The 20,136-nt window shown below is 37.2% G+C and overlaps 1 protein-coding gene across 3 annotated transcripts in view; it reads left to right on the forward strand.

Moving 5' to 3' along the window:
* LOC128302583 (SH3 and multiple ankyrin repeat domains protein 3) overlaps positions 1-18,898 on the forward strand; it is a 48,780-nt gene extending 29,882 nt beyond the window's left edge. For 2 of the 3 annotated variants that reach the window (XM_053039436.1, XM_053039443.1), the window contains 11 exons: positions 5,275-5,400; positions 6,428-6,759; positions 7,450-7,618; positions 8,685-8,879; positions 9,418-9,484; positions 11,341-11,532; positions 12,322-12,808; positions 12,881-13,082; positions 13,162-14,532; positions 14,607-15,004; positions 15,233-18,898. In XM_053039436.1, the coding sequence (XP_052895396.1) occupies positions 5,275-5,400; positions 6,428-6,759; positions 7,450-7,618; positions 8,685-8,879; positions 9,418-9,484; positions 11,341-11,532; positions 12,322-12,808; positions 12,881-13,082; positions 13,162-14,532; positions 14,607-15,004; positions 15,233-16,232 (4,539 nt within the window). In that variant the 3' untranslated portion in view covers positions 16,233-18,898. The remainder of the gene's footprint in view (positions 1-5,274; positions 5,401-6,427; positions 6,760-7,449; positions 7,619-8,684; positions 8,880-9,417; positions 9,485-11,340; positions 11,533-12,321; positions 12,809-12,880; positions 13,083-13,161; positions 14,533-14,606; positions 15,005-15,232) is intronic. The other variant, XM_053039452.1, reaches the window with a different exon arrangement.
* The last annotated feature ends 1,238 nt before the right edge of the window (positions 18,899-20,136 follow it).

Below are 20,136 nucleotides of genomic sequence, written 5' to 3' on the forward strand. Positions count from 1 at the left end.
AAGCTGACGCGACTTTTCAATCCGCTTTTGGAGTTGTTCTTGTTGGTGTTCCAACTTGTTTAAGATACACGTAAAGCAAGAAGCTATGAAGGTGTTTGTTTGTGGCTCTGAATTGTAGTGGGAAGAAATTTTGCTACAGTTTCAGTTTAAATTTCCAACAGAAGAATATTAAGTTCTGTCCCAGATTGGCCGTGGTTCAATGTCGCAAACTCTGCATTCCCCCAGACCACATTCAACGGAACTGGTTGTCTGGCCGCTTAAAGTTATTTATTTTAGTTCAATTTAAGCTAAAAATGTACGCATTTTTGATAGCATTTTTGGCGTTAATTTGCAACAAAATAATGTTGTTGTCTCTTTTATTTTTGGTATTGTTATCTGGTATCAAAATATTACGCAACTAAATCTAAAATATTTTGACATTGAATCTAATCACTTCAAACATTACACCTTAAAGTATCAATTAAATTAGATTGACTAACAAATAGGACTATAAATTTATAACAAATAGTAGAAATACTGTATTGCAAAGTGTAAAGTTCTTCTCTCACTTGCCACAGTTTTTATGTTTAATTTTTTTTTCTCCACCGCGAAACCTGTTGCGTTGTAACCTTGCTGTTTGAGTATCTCCTCGTTGGCAGTTCAACCTTTACTATTGGGTTCCAACACTTAAATGGCGAAACGTTTTCACCTTTCGCCAAACTGAACCGATGCGTATTATGTTCACAGGTGACCCTCAGAGAAAAATGGAAATAAGCGGCCGATGGCAGCAGTATGGGTTTTCGTCGTTTATTGCGATGAATGGTTGTAAAAAAGCCAATGAAAACAATTCTTCGTGCCGACTAGTGGTTAGTTAGGAAGCAATGCGCGATCAGTGGGAAAGAAACGAGAGTCAGAAATTGTTTGAAAATCTCGTGTACGTAATCAATATACAACTTTTCAACTATAGCAAACAGATCAAGGTGCAAAGCGATTAACGGATGAAAGAAGGTGATGAGCGGGGCGGGAGCTCAGATGGGAGATGGTTCCACCCATACCCTCCAGGTAACGTAATGTTTTTATTCCGCATCCAATGGAAGCATTCGGTTCCGCCAGACGGATGATCGTTTGGAAGATCATTGTGCGAGCATATAAATCAGACAGGGGACGAAAGAAAAATTACATACAAAACAAAAATCTCGTACAAATATGGTCACATGGACACGTCCGTTAACCCACAGCGCAAGCCAAATGATGTCTTGCAAAAGTTCATCTGAAAACATGCGAAAAGATTATTTGCTAGGCAGCAGATCGTTCCTGTACAGAAACCATCGCCACTACCTACAACATTGTTGCATATAAAAACTGGTATTGGCCTTCAAAATGCGACTGAGTTTGTTCGTGGAAGGTTTAACACCAGCGTGTTGCTTCTGTTTGTGCAATCGTTAGGTGCGTACTGAAGGATGCGATCATTGATACGTATAAGGCAATGATGATGCGCATGTGGACGGAACTTAACCCGGTATAAATTTACATACGCACGCATCTTTAAATCGATGGACACATAAGAACCGATCAGCTCCGTAGCTACCGTAAACGAGCACATCTTCAGAACCACGAACGTATGCGAAGAGCGTCATTAAAACCAAACAAAATCCATAGGCCTGCTGCTGAGATCGAGTGATAAATACGGAGCTATTGTTGCGAAAGTGTTGCGTGATGCTACGCCTAATAAGTAACTTTTACACATTCGTTAGCAGAAGTTCGAGTTTCAATGATGAGAGAAAATATTTCTCATTCTCTGGTGAATTTATTACTTTGTACATTGTGGCCTGTTTTATCCTTAATTGTTCCAAATATGATTAATTGCAATTAGTTTCGTTTTTTCTGTACCATTCATAGCCGCATTTTAGCTCGAAGGTACGCACTCAGTGTGAATAAAACAGAAACAATTATTTTCGTAACATATAATCGATCTATAGGGGGGTGTGCCCAAGGTGACTGCGATTTGTATTAGTAATCCATTTTAGAAACCATATTAACACTTCAAAGCCAAAGCGACGTATTATTTTGTCTTCAATCTGTTGGTGGGATGTTTGTTTTCTACCTTGCCGTGAATGATGTTCGTGAATGCTATTGCTCAGTGATTCGGTCGTTTTCTGTGCCTAACCCGAATAGTCTGCTTTCCAGTTCTGCGTTCTTTGTTCAGCGGTGCGTGTAAAAATACCAATAATGTTGCGAACAAAATGCACAACAATTCGTACGATTCATGTCCACCGGCATCGGGAAATGGGGGTTTAACAATTGGCTTTACGCTGTTACGGATGATTTTAGATACGCTGGACGAAAAGAACGAAAATCGTGGAATGGAACCGGGTGGAAAAACAAGGCGAATGAGGGAGGAAAATTAAGTATACCAACCTTCGGACAAACGATAGCCAATGATGCGTTGCATCGCTTGGACGAGGTTTTATGGTGATGGTTTTCACGGGCTGGCGAGAGACCTACAATCCCATGGTATGTCCTCAATGGCCAGATCTGGTCTGAAGCCGTTGGGCAGCAATTGTTTTTGGTTGTAAACGAAAAAAGGGTTGGACGGTAGGCCATCACATTCCTGACATCAGCAGACACAATCGAGCCACTATTCTTCTATTTTTATGCAATGATCAGCGTCGCAAGTTCTCTGCAATTGCACAGCAGTTGGCACCTGAGAGCGGACCCCATTTTATAAATGGTTCGGACTTCAAATTTCGCACCATTCTGTCCGTAGGACAAAGCATAGTGCCAACAAGCAGTTATTGGAAAAGAGCTACTATAAACTTAATGAGGGTAAACTGCCGTCTAGAGAATAGGTACAAACACATTTACAACATACAACTAAATGTACATTGAAGCGTTGAATAGCACAGCCTGTCATCTGGTCCAAGCATAAATGTGATGAAGTGGCAAAAATAATTGTTTTTAAAAAAATATAACTTGAGTCGATCATTGAGTCACCTGTACTCATCTGTACTCACATATAATTACCCACTCCCAGGTCATTACCCAGGTACACGCAGTATGCACGCATAAAACGCTCTGATTAAATGCAATACACAATACAATAGATAACACATATATAGCACAGACGGATAAAGATAAAGTAGTTGGTTAGGTTAGAAAAAGCCGGTCTATCGAATCACGTACCATACGCACTTGGAGTGGAATGCCCATAAAAGAACTGTGAATTGGAATCGTAGTATTAAGAAAGTATCGTATTGTTCATAAAGAACGCCAATTTTATAATATTGTTTTGGATAATAAAAAAAAGTTATGATTTTTTGTTGTTATATTTGATTATGTAAATAGATCTGCTAGGCTATATTAATTCTAAATGTTGGTAATTTAATCTAGGATTTCAATTTCAATCATTTCAATTGGGTGAGATACATTACAACATTCCGTCTCCGAACCGTACAAGAGCACCTTTTTGAGGATGTAATTGAAAGAACGTCAGTTCCCATAATTTAAATACGTCTAGAAATATCCACTCTTTTCACGGTGTTTAGTCATACCGATTTTATTTAATATATAACAAAGAGGTGTAAGACCTTCATGAAAATGGTTTTATTAAAAAATACATCATGCGGCATACGGTTGGAGCAACGTTGCTTTTGTTAGCCTTGTTTTGTTTCCGGTGTTGCATAAATGCACACTATTGTATTGTCATAAATTTTAATTTTTTTTTATATGTTTGTAACTCGTCACTTTTTTAGAATTATCACAGTCGCAAATATCATTTAGCGCAAGATTCATCCAAATTCGTAATTGTTGTTGTTTGTTCTACAAATTGTTTGTCTGCTCATCATCATGGCCCATTCTTCTACGATTTTGCCAATATTTTTTTTGTCCTACCGAACAAACCGAACTAAATGTGTGTGCTTGAATATATTTGAGTTGCATAAGCCTTACTCGGACACGTTTGCAACGTGAAAGGATTGGTGTCGAAAACGACAATGCCTTCATAAAACTGTGTGACTTGAAGGTAGTAGTTTAAGGTGGTAAGACCGCAACCGACCGCATTGTACGTGAGCGAAATGTAGAACTTTATTCTTATGTCAGTGCTGGTTGGGGCAGTAGAGTTTGTCTTAGCAAAATAATTTCTCCCAACAGTCATTATTGTCTCTATCGCGTAGCCAAGAAAAAAATCGAAGGTTTTTGAACAAAAGTATAAGACTATTGAGCAGCGCTATAACTGCTAGGTTGAATACATGGGACATGATTATTGCTGGCTTTTTGTGGTTTCAAGTTTCACTGATACTTTGTTTGAGTTTACCCTGTTGTTCGTTGTTTTTTGCGCATTAGATAGGGTCATTGAGAGTATTTCAAGTTTGAAATAATATTAATTTGCTAGGAACTACATGATATCTGTTTTACGCAATATATAACGCGGTAAATAACAAATTGTCCCTAGTAAACTTTATTTCCCTTGGTACAAGACTCTTAATAAATAATCAATTCCAAAATGTTACTGAGACACCGATGTTCATCATATCGAGTAATCATACTACATGAGATCTGCTCAAAAGTCATTCATGTGCCATGCTATTACGCAAGTCCGGAAGCAAAACAAATTACCTAATTTCTTCAGGTTTCCTGTTTCTATACATCGTTGTCATTTGTACGATGTCAGGGGAATTTAGTGATGCTGCGCTGGTAAAATATTGAACGTTGGCTCTTAACATTGTCAGACCACTGCAGTTAAGTGACGATGATAACGAGAATGATTTAGTGAGTTGAAAAATAATTTGAATTACATCTATAATTAAGAAGTACATAGCATAGCTCAACAGAAACTAGTATCAACTAGTACTAGTAGTTGTGCTATAGATGTATACTAGAGCTAGTATTGTCTACGGTGTTGGATCGATATTTTTTGCTAATTTTTTATATAAGCGATCTAATTCTAACGAGATAGTTGGACACCGAAATCACCATAGCAGTGTGAATGAAATGGGTCCATCATTCATTTACAACTCTTAATATTTAATATTTACATGCTAGAGTAAATAAGTCTAATGATACGAAGTACTTATTCTGTAATTCATGCTGTACTTCACATAACTTTTGCAGCGGCTCAAATAGATATTGGTAAATGCAATGAAACTTCACGTACTATGTCTACTGTACGTTACTATACAAAGAATCTTTATTTATTGATCAACTTAGACACAATTTCGCTTTTTTAATTATATGCCTAATCGTAAAAGCAGCGTTGCTTAAGTATAATTAATATGCTTTTATTTTTCATTCTTGCAGGAACTCAAAGAAAGCTTCAACTATGGACTATTCGCTCCACCATCAAACGGCAAAGCCGGTAAATTCCTGGATGAAGAACGACGATTAGGGGACTACCCGTTCAATGGACCGGTCGGCTATTTGGAGGTATGCATCTTTTTAAAATAGAGTCTTAACTGCTTTTGTATCTCTCATATTTTTTGTATATACAATACGACGAAGAAACGTAATTGTCAATAATAAAATACACATTGTATTCAATTCATATTTTGAAACCTTTAGCACTACATTTGAAAATTGTCATTTAGTTTGCATTAGGCCACTACTTATTTTTATTGTTCTAAGTGTGAGCCTGCCTTTAATTGTACCATCGATTAGTTTAATAGTTCTTTTCCGGTATAGGTACATGCATGGGCCCGACATGCTGTTGTATGATGATATGAATTTTTCTAAAGATAGTCTGTGTTAAGCGTTGATAACAATGGATGATCGTAGAGATGGTCAGCTACGGAAGGGAAGTTCATTGTTTTCATTGTAATTTCTCGCAGATGGAGGGGAAAGCATGCTTACTTCAATTTGGGTACAATTCTATGCTTCATTGGATCTTGAAGACGCAGTTCAGTGAGCTCGAAACAAACGCGACAGAAGTCAATAACCGTAATTTACATATGCTCGCACGCATCTCGTCAAATAATCGACCAGTCGTGTATTGCGCGTATTCATTTTTGTCGCAGACTATGCACCCGTAGCATGAGAAACATTTAATTTATTGTTGTGCATGTTAGATAAACATAGTCGTTACGATTTTTCTCTTATACCTTTCGCTTGTTAAACAGCACTTTCTTCGTGTCTTGCATTTCTTCAAATTGTTTATATGATGAGCGGAATGTGCAACGTGGTGGTGGTGGTATCACTAATGATTTTAGTTGAATCAGATAGTAAATATTTTCTCTTACATAATTTGTTAAGAAAAGTATTTAGTTGCTTCCGTCAAACTTGTTTTTAGTTTACTTATTTTTATTAATGTAAAATATTAATATAAGTTCATCATTATTGGCTAATATCAACATCTTATGTTAAAAAAAAGATATTCTATGTGCTTGAACATGCCTATTATTACCATTTATAGCATTTTATTAATTAAAAATATGTTCTTTTACAATGTTGTTTCCAGTTGAAATATAAACGTCGCGTGTACAAGATGCTCAATCTCGACGAACGTCAACTGAAAGCTTTGCACACTCGTGCCAATTTGCGGCGTTTCATCGAGTGCATCAATAGTGGTCAGGTGGAAAAGATTGCCAAGATGTGTGCCAAAGGATTGGATCCTAACTTTCACTGTCAGGAAACAGGTGAAACGCCCCTTACCATTGCTACTGGCTCTAAAAAACCGAACAAGCTTTTAATCGCACTCGTAAATGGTGGAGCTCTTCTGGACTATCGGACCCGTGACGGAGCCACCGCACTTCATCGAGCTGTCGAACGTGATAGCCTGGAAGCAGTAAGGTAAGATAAGAACTGCACAAATATATTTAATCACCTTATTGTAAACTACAAACACGTGATTCTCTAGTACTTTATTAGAATATAAGAATGTACAAAATAAACAGTTATAAGATTAATCACGTTGATTGCGAATTGAAATTCATTTCTGGTGGTGCAATTAATGCAATAGACATTTAGACGAGAAACGTTATAAAGATAATGCAAAATGTTGAGTTAGACTATCTACATAATTAGATACAAACATTCAAATCCACCTGCACATGTAAGTCGTATGATAAGTTCATAGTTTTCCTTTTACGCTCACTCGTATCACTCTTTTAATATATGTTGGTTTTTGTTTTTCGATTTCCACCTTTTTGTAGTTCTATATCACTAAAATGTTTCTTAATTTTAAAATGATGATATTCAAAATGATTATAAAATTTCTATAACTAAAATGATCATGCGATCGAAATTATTCTTAGTTTGAAATTTCTTTTGATTGGAAATAGGTTGTTTTTGTGAGTGAATTATTTAATAAGTTGTTATGGAGGATAATTATGTAAGATTATGTTATTTGTCATATGCAGCACGTTCGTTCAAAAATTATTATGAAACATTAAAAATACAGAATTCTGAATGTTTGAACCCAACGATGTAAGTGAAGTGAAAATATCGAATAAATTTTTGTCATAATTTGTTTCATTTTAGCACGCTTTTGGAATTAGGAGCTTCACCAAACTATCGTGATACGAAAGGCCTCACACCTGTATACTTGTCTGTAACACGGAAAACAGATCCCAAAATCAGTGAAGTACTCTTACACGATCATGCCACACTCGGCATTCAGGACAGCCAAGGTTGGCAAGAAGTGCATCAGGTATGATAATCGTTGAATTAATATAAACCCTTCTATTCAAGCAAATGTTAGCGAAGCAAACGGATAATAGTAGCATTTTATTGTAGTCCGGGGTCTGTAATTTGTAATCAGTATTGTTTTTTTTATAATTTTAACTGTTTTGCTGGTGATTGGGTTTAAAAGGATTGTTAATTGGAAATCAAGAAGGAACACAGAATTGAACATGAATGAATTTATTCTATTTTATTTACTTCTAAAAATAAAATAGTTTAACACGTTCAGCTCCGCATCACCCAAATTTGGGTGATGCTCTATGGAAATCGCCTTGTACGTTTTTGACATGGCGCTGAACGTGTTAATATTGAAACAATAAATATGTAGAACATTATCAGCACCAGCAAGATATTTTTTTATCAAAAAAATTGTTTGTTTTTTTTTTAAATCTCAAAATTGAGATACACTCGTTACGTACTATTTCTTTCAAATTTAGATACACAATTATAAATTGTGATGCACATAAAAATTACGATTACACTGTATTTACTAAAAAAGATATACAAGTTTGATGTCCTTTTCCCAAAAAAGAATTTTAATAAAAATATAACGAATGTTTAAACTACGATTACGTTTTAGGGAAAATAAATTGATACAGATATCTTGATAATTAGAATATTCATATGTTTGATTCTCGCAGAATATAATATTTATTCATTTATTTAATGAAACTCTTTGTTATTCTTTTTCTTCCTCTTTCCTATATTTTACATTTCTCTGATGTTTTGATTATATATATATTGCTCTAATACCACACTACACTCTACACTACACCTATATACTGTTTTGAGTCTATATTTTACGTTAACATTATTGTGGAAACCACTTTATACAATGATGTTACAACTATCCACGTATTTTAACGTCATCATATAAAACAACACGATCAACATACGTCACTCTTTCTCTCCTTCTTTATTATGATTGGGATGTTAAATTCTTTCCGTTGGAATATCTTTGCACAACACCACGATCTTCATCACTTACCTTTTAATGACTATGGCGCGTGTGATGTGCGTATGCGTGAGAGTAGGCTTGTCGGAACGGGTTAGTTCATCATTTAGAGCATTTATTGTTCTACGGTGCGGATATGGATGGTCAAAACGCTTCCGGCAATACGCCGCTGCATGTTTGCGCTGTTAACAATCAGGAGGCTTGCGCTAGAATGCTACTCTTTCGTGGTGCCAACAGAGGCGCACTAAACTATGCCAACCAGACACCGTACCAGGTATACTATTATTTCATATCAATAAAATTGCTAAATCAATAATTGCTTTCTTGTATTGCTAGTTGAGTTACATGGTAAAAGTAGAAGAAGAATGCAAGTCACGTCGCCAAGCACAAAAAATCTTACTACAAACATCAGTTTGATGCGTGTTTCGTTAACGAGACTAAAATATTGATTAAAGATGGAAATGATTTAATGTTATGCATAAAGCTATAGCTTCATCGACGTAACTGTGTTCTTATTAGATTTAAAGCTGATGTAGATGATTTTTTTTCCTATTTTTTTTATTTAATGGATGTAAAAGTATTAAATATGCAGTATTGCAATATTATTGACTTCTAAATTTCATCTGAAAAACAATCATTTATTGTACATATTATATACTAAAGTTAAACTTTGATAATGTTTAGTGTGATATTGATTTGGAATAGTTTGATTTTAGAGTTATTTTAATAGTTACAATTATGTAAATCTAATTTCAGTGTATTTTTTTATTTGTTAATTGATTGATTAATCTTTATTGTTTGAAATTTCGCAGGTTGCTGTTATTGCCGGTAATCTTGAGCTGGCTGAGATGATTCAAAATTATAAAAATGAGGATATTGGTAAGTACCACGATTAATTTAATTGAATTCGAAATAGGAAATAATAATACTTTTCTCGCTGGCGTCGTTAAAAAACAAATGTGCATACGATGCCAACTGTAAATGCTATATCCTAAATAGCAAAAGCAACTTTTTGGTTTGCAAATTACACTCGAGAACATTTCATTTAAATATGCTCCAACGCATGTATTTCGCTGTAAAATACATCTGTTAGCAGCTTTCTTGATTTTAAAAAGTTATCATGTAACGCACACTAGGCACTACAATTCCTCATACTAAGTGCAAATTATTAGTTTATTTCATTTCATCGAATGAAGCTGTATTTTCGACATATTCTACTTCTTTAGTCATTACGATAGTACTTGTTTCTTGTTCTGCTCGAACTCCTACTCGCTCTTTTAGTTACCATCATTATCATCACCATATGTATCATCATGAATGCTGCCTTGGGTTTATATTATGCATTTACAATGTCTAGATTTAATTTTCTAGAATCATGAATTTAGATAAAGTTTTTGAAAGGGATAATAAACAAGTATCTTACTCAAAGCATAGAACAATAAATTTTTGTTTAAGTTTATCAATTTTTGTTAAACTGTGAAAAAACACATTTAGTACATACATTACCAAAGATAAATGAACTTAATTTTTTGGATACAAGTAAAGCATTAGTATAATTTATGATAATTTGGATTTACAAATTTCAATCGACCAATTACCAATTTCGCATTAAAGCTTTACAGTTTCACGCAATTTTGCTAATATCACTATCGCCACTCTGAAATCGAAATGATTCTAATTTGAGTTGTCTTATGTATTTTTTACCACCTTCACTAAGCTTGCTGTTCTATTTTTTTGCTTAGCTTGCAAGCGATGCCTAGTTTATGTTTACGTAAATGGATACTTGCAACAAAAATACAATAAACTTTTCGCACTCATATCATTCCATTTCCTTGTTACGTGTATGTTATTTCGATTAGTGTTTCAACTTGATGTTTTAGTGTGTTTAGAATATTCTATTAGACAGAAAAGATAGGATGTTTTAAACGTTGTTCTACTGTTTTATTAAATTTCAAATTTAGTTTTTTGATGAAAGACTATCTTGTGATACTTTTAAGGTAAATCAAAGAAATTAAATATGTTTCTCTGTTGTTATATGTATACCTCTATACTTTCTTATTTAACGATTCAATCACTATAACATCAAAAGTTATTTTCAAAGTTATAAGATTTTTTCAGTATCAAAGGAATTTATTGACTCTAATGTGTGCTTATAATATTAAATAATCTTACTTATTTCGTAAATGAATATTATGTCGATCAACTTCATGATCAATTCAATGACTTTTCTTTGTTAAAATTAACAATAATGATTTTTTTGTACAGTTATTTGAATTCGTTATCTTGGTTTTTGATAATTGTTCCCTTTTTTTGTTCTTTGCAACAAACATTTACACATATTTGCGTTTAAGAGTACGTGTTTTTCGTTTATCGTCTACTTTTATAAAAAATCATCGCCAGTGATAAACATCCTTTCATTCATGATTCATGGAATTAGGGCATTCACTATGCAGCACCTTAATGAATAATAGTGAAAGGTTAGTTTTTATGTTTTTTGAATCCAATGGTGTTTTATGTAGTAAAGAAAATTAGACAATTTAACCCAACAGCTATATCAATTCATACATATTTTTCTGGGAGCGTTCTTATAAATTGTATCAAAAAAATCATGATGGTGGTGATACTGTGGCGGCAAATCTAAGAATAAAATGTTTTGGAGCAGCATAAGAAACCTGTGCGATGAATGTTAGATACAATCGCCACAAAAAATCCCATCAATTCACTTTTACTCGCAGTCCCATTCCGTGGACCACCACGGTACAATCCTAGGCGTCGATCTGGTTTAGGCTGGGGCTCGACTCTATCTCGCATATATGGCGGACCACCGTCTCCTTGCCCGTCCGAGCATCCATTCAGTTCCGCTAGTTCCAGCCTGTCTGAAGGTTCCAGCCACCGAAGCCATGAAGATGACATCAGCATAGTAACAGGTAAAGTTTTAGTAATTATCAGTTTCCTTGTATTCTGGAAATCTTCGAAACCAAACTCTGCATACACTAGGGGAAACTGCAGTTTTTTTTTAAATCGCGCAGTGAAGATTTGTTGCAAATCTGTATAATCGCTTTTCGTATGGACGACTTCTATGGGCCAAATGGCAGGTGAGATAGTATCGTCACTTTCTGCACTCGTGCGTCTTTAAATAGCTGTGTGCTCTAGGAGGAAACGGAAAGGAGTCTGTTAAATGTCAAATAAATATTAATAATGTGTAAACTCTACCTACACATATTTTGAACGTGCGTTGTTTTATTCCTTATATGTCCTCATTTCTATCAATGTTTGTTAATGTTGCATGAAGTGTTTTTAGATGGACTTATATTTTTAACAACACATTTAGCATAACTAGTAACATCTATTTTAAACTTATTTTTGCCTTTTAAAATAACCGGTTTGATAAACATTTACGACAAACTATACATTGCCTGTTTTTGCCTGTTACCAAAAACGAAACAATACGAACGAATTGGTTCTCGAACAATTTTTGAAATGATTATTGCATCTCAATTTTTACATATTATGTTTTCATCGTCACCAACATGCATTCGACAAAATTTCGAACCAAGCACACGACAAACATCTTGTTACCCGATTTGTTTTTCATGTTTTTTAATGATAAAGGTATGATGCAGTATATTCCAGTGTATTATCTCATCTGTCAGATATTACACATTATTTGATATTTCCTCATATTTGGTTTCAATTTGGATATGTTTCATCTACAGATAAAAGTCTGGGTGACACAAGTGATATCATCAGCGATTCGTCCGGTGTTGGAACGAATTCCGACAGCGCCGCCTGTTCGATTGGTCACCCAAGTACAACTGTCGTTTGTATGGAAGGCTACGATACGGGACTTTCAGGACACATTCATATACAACCAGGCGATGTAATAGAGGTGGTTGGTTCAACTGACTGTGGTTTACTGGAAGGTTTTGTGCGTGGTACGAATAAGACGGGTTTCTTTCCGGCCAGTTGTGTACAAGAGGTGCAGTTCCGTCAAAAGAGTATTATAAACGTTTCCACCTCAACACCTCACCATCACTATTTGATAAACACAAGCAGCAACGAAATAGTCAGTCATGATTTACAGCAACAATTGCAGCAGCAACAGCAACTGCCACTGCAACAACAGCCATCCTCCCTTGATCAACAACAGCACTCTCAACAACAACAATACAGCAGCCAAACAGCTCCTAGGGTGAAGAAATCGTAAGTACTAATATTAAAGTTACTTGCAAGTCAGAAGTAGTCAAATATTTTAATAATGTTTCTGTATTATAGAATCATTGGAGAACCACAGACGGTAGTGCTACATCGTGCCAAGCGGGGCTTTGGATTTATTCTCCGCGGAGCTAAAGCCTCATCTCCTCTAATGCAACTGAAACCATCGCCGCGATGTCCTGCATTGCAATATTTAGATGATGTGGATCCAGGTGGTGTGGCGGATATGGCTGGTTTGAAACCGGGCGATTTTTTGCTAGCCGTAAGTTTTTTTATGCTCGAGTCAAAAATTAAACCCAGACATTGTAAATGTATGTTTTTATTATATCATTTTAATGCAGATTAACAGTGAAGATGTTACCTGCGCATCGCATGAACATGTGGTCGATTTGATTCGCAATTCAGGTTCGCTGGTATCAATGACGGTTATAACTTTGTCACAAAACCTTATAAATTCTATGATGCTTGAGTCATCCGAGATTGGCAGTCAACATTCCTCCGGATCGGGAATGAGTACTCCAATATCATCTCGACAATGTTCGACGTTGCCCCGGCGCATGAATGGTGGTCCACCGGGGAGCAATTGCAAACAACCTGCGCCCATGCCGCCACGCCGTGATCCAAAGACCACACTAAGCGTAGGACGTGCACGGGCCAAATCAATGGTTGCCGGACTGGAGGGTGGTGGTGAAAAGGGCATAGACGACGATGATTTACTGAATGCGACCAAATCTACTTCAGCGGAATCGATACACCAGGCACAGACTCAACTATTGCAGGCGCAACAGTGTCATTCGGCGATTGGGACCCCCACACAGACAGGACCCGGCACGCCTATTCAACCGCGTACAGCTAGCATCAAATCACGACCAACATCTAGTCGAATAACCGCCGCCGAGTTAGAGGAATTATTCCAGCGCCAGCAAGGGGCTGATGCAAACCGCTGCTCCATGCTCATGTCAAGCTCGAGATTCCAATCGACCGGATTTGACAGTGGTGCTGGTACACCGCCGATTTCACCTCAGAAGGGGCCGATCGTATATGCGAGCGTTGCCGAAATGAAGCGCAAAAAGTCATCCAAAGCAGGAACGGGTACGCTAAAGGGGCGACCGATACCGATACCACAAGTCGGTTCGGATCTGAAGCGGACATTCCACAGTACACCCGATCTAGCTTCAATGTCATCGTCCATTCAGATTGGTGGAACAACATCGTCATTGCTTTATGGAAGCAGTTCGGGAACTGGATCACAGTTGGCAATCAACGCTAACGGATGGTATAACACCGTTGGTCACAAGGGACATCGATCTCAGGACGATATGTATAGTCTACACATGTCCCTGCAAAGACTGAACCTTCCCCCGCCAAATCATCCGCCTCCACCGCCGCCAGTCGGACAAGTTGTAAAGGTGGATGTTTCGCGGGGCTCAGAGTATGAGTGTCTTACCGCTTTGCGAAAACACATAGCTCAGAAAGCCAAAGTTCAATCTCAAGTACTGGAGACTGAAGTTATGTCTAGCTTCAAGCCCGCCTCGAATGCAAAATTATATGCTTCCCCGCAGGACATTCGTAACGTTGGTTACCGTACAGTAAACGTGGCTGGAGCTAATCCTTCGCCATCGCTCACGGGTTCAACGTCGGCTGCAACAGCCGTAAACAACGGTGCCTCTTCCTGTGGTAGCAGCGGAAACAACATAAACTCTAACGTGGAGGTAAAATGATGCCGTTAAAACTAAATGTCTTTAAATTCAAGTAACTCACGTCGTATGTTTTTTTTTTTGCACAGCTCCTCAAAACGGCTTCACTCCGGCCAAACACTAGTTCGACGATCAGCATAAATTCTAGTAATGTGACTGGTAGCGTTAATAATGTAACAACAGTAATGATCACTGGCAGTGGAAGCGCAAACTCAATAGCTAGTGGTGTATCATCAAATCAGTACGCTCAACCCGGCCGTCCGGGTGCTGAAACTCAGCAGCAAGTGGCGCAACCTCAAGCACTCTATAAATCCCCACCTAACAATGCACCTCCACTTCCGGAACCAGATTATAGTTTAAGTGAATCCGATCCGGATGAAGACAACTCAGTACGTTTGGTGCGAACACATATGAAAACAAACGGGGATTTGAAAGCAACGCAGAATCCGGGAATGGCAGCCGAAACCAGTGGCAACAGTAACACAAGGTAATTACTTTGAATTTGTGCGACTCGAATTCGGATTGATTAATTTTGATATAAATTTATGTATTACAACTAATTCATTGTGAGTAGTTTTTTTTATTTTATTTTTAAAATGGTACGAAAAGCTTTTATTTAGACTACAAAAAGTTTATATTCGAACTTCGTTTTGTAGCTTACAATTGTTTTCAGAATTTTGATAGAATACTTGTTATTTGAATTATTTGTTCACAGTGGTAGCTCGACTGGCTCCAGCTCGATGCCTCATTCATTCTCGGTGGAAGAAATACAGAAGATTCGCACGAAGCTAAAATCTTCTAAATCATACCCGAACGATTTCTTGCGACAACAAAATAGTCAGCAAGCCCTTGCTGGCGTTGATCACGGCGCATTAGGTGGACCACACGAAGAAGGTGACAATTCATCATCCGGTGTAAGCAGCGACCAGGAAGTAACGATCACCTGTAACGATACAATGAAGCATACAAAACCTTCATTCACCAAGCAACCGACTGGTACAACTCCTCCAAAAACAAATGCCATCACCTCCTCTATCCCCTTAGCCACCGTTGGAACAGCAGCATCTGGTTTGAACGAACCGAAGAAAGTGACATTACAGTTAGGTGCTGCAACGGACACAAAGTTAAAACAGAGCAACAGTGTTCCCGTACGAAGAAGTGATGCAGAGGATAATGATGATGGTGATCAAGATGGTAACGATAGTCCTAGCCCACCAGCGACTGGATTTCAGCGGCATAATTCACTAACACGGAAACAGGCGGCTACATTGGCAGCAAGCCGTGCAAAGGCAAATCAACAAAATCTACAGCAACGGCATGCAGTTACGTTAGCGACTCTACCACCACCTATCGAGGCCGCCGACTCTGATGAGGCTGACTCTTGGTCACATACTCTTCAGACTTCTGGTGGTAATAATGCTGCACAGTTGGTGGCAAGTGCCGGTATGGTAGTGTTAGCGCCGCCGCCAGAGTTTAGCGATTCAACCGTAAGCCATATTGCACCATCTTCGGCAAGTTCAGGTGGTGTAAGTATTAGTGTGCAAGGACATCATTCGCGTCAACACACGCATCAGCACCATCAGCACCAGCATGTCCATCATCATCATCAGCATACGGGAGGCGGATCACTTGTGCTAGGCGGCCACAATCCAAACTGCAAGCGAGTCCGTATCGTTGGGGCCGTGCCGAAGGTTAATCGCATGAACAGTCAGTAGACAAAACGTGTATCTGTATGAATTTTCCTAGTTGAATATCGGAAATGTATTTATGCAACTGTAAAAAGCAAAACAACATAATTTAACTTTAGCAGTATGATTGCTGTGGGAACTAGCGTTTTTTTTGGGTGTTATTATTAATCAAAAATTTCTTTTAACTCATTCCTTTTCCATAAGCACGGACTATTAAGGAATGACGTTGAGATTAGTTTTTGATATGCAATAATTTTGAATTTACACCGGTTTAATCATTCATAAACACTTTGTTTAATTTTAAGGAATAGCCAGGAAAATCACTTATGTTGCGCACGTTTTGGTTTTAATTATTCATACATTCTTTTGATAAGATTTTTGTGGCGAAGAATATACCGAAACCAACCTTTAAGCGTCATCTTGCACTCATTAATTACATTAATTAACAAAGTCAAACGCGTGCGTCGAGACGATGAACACAGTTGCTTGGCGAACGGAGAAAACTGACGATCACACTGATGTTTGAACATAATGCCACATTTAAAAATTCGATTATTGTAATGGCACCCTTAGCGAGCCGTGGGTGCTTATTTGTTTCCTGAAGCAGTATGTTAAATTAAAACCCTAAACAAAAACAGTCATTTAATTATAAGCTTGTGATTCATGTCCTTAGTAGTATGTTCTTGCGGAACGGTAATTGAGGAACGATTCGAGGGACATTCATTTTTATATCACAATCCAAAGGCTTTTTGTCTCTTTGTGATAGGATAGAAGAAGCAAGAGAAAATACATACAGATAAATACTACATAAATTTGCTTTTATCATGTGTACAATGTTTGACAAACTATTTTAAATCTCATATTACTTTGCACCTTGCATTTGAAGGTTTGGTTTTGTAAACACTTCTGAATACCATTCAATAATACTGAAACAATCAGAACTTGTTTTAAAGAATCGTATCTTATATTTTGATTAAGACATAGATGATGGTAAAAAAATCATTCTACACTTAAAGAGATGATAAGCTAGAGTAATGCAAATATAATGTAACCTAGATTGGTCTACAGGTAAAATGGCTGATTTGCAGTCAACAAAACAGTAATGTGGCATGATTGTAGGTAAGTTAACACACAGAAGCAAGCACCATGTCGTGTGTTACATTTTCGATCGACTCTTGACAGCACGATGTAGATACGTATGGTGATCATTTACCACAAATAACAACAGCAATGCAGTTTAATGAATATGGAGACAATTCACATCGTATAATGACAACTCCCAGCGTATAATGTTTGGCAAATATTGTTTTGATGTAGAAATGCACATGTTTCGTCGTCAAGCATTTTGAAGCAAATAGCAGTGCATAAATCATCGCTAATCGATCATTAACTCATTGAATGAGCCATCCAATCATGAACCCACGCAAAAAAAATAATTGTAGTAAATAAAAATTGAGGGTTTGTTATTAAAATATACTAACACAAAGCATAAAAGAAGAAACTAGTATCCGCACACCAATAAGGCCAAATGCATACTGAAGCATCTAAGCAGTAAATTAAAGAAATGCATGCAGTACGGATTAGAGAAATAGATGAAGTAGTACAGAGAGCAGAGCAGATTCATTTTGAGATAAAAAGTTAAACGTTGATGTACTCTGTTCTAGACGAGCTATGATAAAAGTGTTTTCAAACTAGGGTAAACAAAGAAGAATCCAATCTTTTTTAAATCAACAATACATGCATCCATTTTAACTCGAACGAACCAAATCGAACGTATTTATAACAAAACATGGGGAGTAGTGGGAGCATTTGTGGGTGTGTGCATACTAAGAAAAATTATCATCCAATTTTCGATCCGTCATTAAAACGCATACGCCATTCGCTATTTGCATATGTAACGAAAGCGGTTCCAACCGCATCCCAAAAAGGCGTGACAGAATTTAACATTAACGCATGAAAGGATCTACAAATACACATTAACTGAAATGGTACATGAAAAGAATAATGATTTTCCATTTTTGTTTTCAATTTTAATCCGGAACCAGATCCAGCAACATACTTCAGACTATGCGCTCGAATGAAACGTAACAAGTGTAACGCAGTAGTTGAAATAAAATCGAATAGCAATAGCAACGAAATATTCATAGACACAAAGTATAATGATAACGATAGGGAAAACGAAAAACGAAAGGTTTGCACTGCAATGAATTCCGTCGTAGTAAGTGTTTGCCAGCATAAATTCATCCTATTGAAAAAAGGCGTACCATGAAGCAAATTTTTTAAAGAAATGCGTTCCTTCGCCGTAATTCATATAGTAAAACAACCATCATAAACGTTTTGATCCCGATGAATTGAAGCCGAAAATAAAACCTTCAGGGATCAAATATATATACATGCGTTAATATTTCGGATAGTTCCAAAGAAATAAAAGCTGATCATAACCACAACCAGAAGGGCCGGTAGGGAAATTGGCAACATCATCAACTCGCTCTCAGATCCACCCATTAGAGTTCACTAAATATTGCATTGCGCGACACATGAGTACACTCAACCCCTATGAAAGACAACACAGCAGAGTAGAGCAAAAAACAAAACCACACGTAAACACTCAGAAAGAGAATATGTCAATGAGCTGTTGCATATGCTCTCCACATAAGTATGATATTGAAATAAAAAAATATTGATACATAATAAATGCACAACGATGTATAAAACACCCTTTTGCCGTCCGAAATGCAGGGACACGTGTGAGTTGTTGTTGAGTCGCCTAATTGACACTTGAGCCTTACGACTATATTCGTCTCTTACTGTGAAAAATCGGTGTCGGTGCAGATCACGTTTGGTTTGTCGGGATTTGTATCTCCTTCAGCTGCAATGAGAATGGCAGTAAATCGACAGAGAAGATTCAAGTGCGATTGTTTTTAGTGTGTTTAGTGTGTTATTATTGACAAATTGATAGTATTGTTGAAAAATAATTGAGTTATTGGATTAGTAACAAAGACGCTAGTAGCACATCTAAGTGCGGTGTTGTATGTAGGGGCTAATTTTTTGATAAATGTGTTCTTTTGAAGGAAACTTCCGTATATAAGTTTCGATAAACGGCATTTTCTATTTGACGATAGAAATGAGGATGGACCGGAAAGAACGGAACCTAACACATCCGACACATGTGAGTCAGTGGAGGATCAATCCAGGGCGGAATTATAGTTGGGGCGTCTAATTTAAAAAACGATGCAGGTGGAAAGGGGACCATTGAGGGGATTTGAAATGAGACAAGGGGAAAAGCGCAGTAAGAAAGGGTCTACTTCGCCTACCGTTTGATCCGCCGCTGGGCCACCCCTAATCATCTTCTTCAAATGATCCGCCGGGGCCATCTTCGAAAAGAATAACGGAACCGGCTATATCACCACCAACACCAGTTACCACTGTATCTGTACTCTTCTAAATGGAGCTACAATCATACGTGCGCCAATTTCGAGAAGCAGCACGTGGTGGAATTTACAACTACAGCATCCAAGGAGCACTTTGCCATCGAATTGGTTCGCTCGCAGTGCTTCCGGGAAATCGCCATGCAACACTCAGTTGCAGCGGATACATGAGGGCACAGTATCAAAATTCAATGATCATTGTTTGTGCTTTTGGGCAAACCAGATCTGTTCATCACCGTGACTTGTAATCCGAGTCTTGATAACAGGAATATAGTCCAGTACGATTTGCAATACAGAATGAACGAGTTACTAAGTTGTGAATTTCGATTCTTTTATTTATTTGTTATTTAGTGGATTGTTTAACATTCTCCTGTCACCTGTTTGAGTTCCAATCTCTTTCTTCCTATCGTGCACGTCTCCTTTCCTCTCTTTGATACCTTCATCCCTCCTTTCTCTTGCCTTAGTAGCCTTAATTTAAATTTATTTCTAGTCTAGACCTTTAC

Source organism: Anopheles moucheti, chromosome 2 (genome assembly GCF_943734755.1).
Source record: "Anopheles moucheti chromosome 2, idAnoMoucSN_F20_07, whole genome shotgun sequence".
Lineage (NCBI taxonomy): Eukaryota > Metazoa > Arthropoda > Insecta > Diptera > Culicidae > Anopheles > Anopheles moucheti.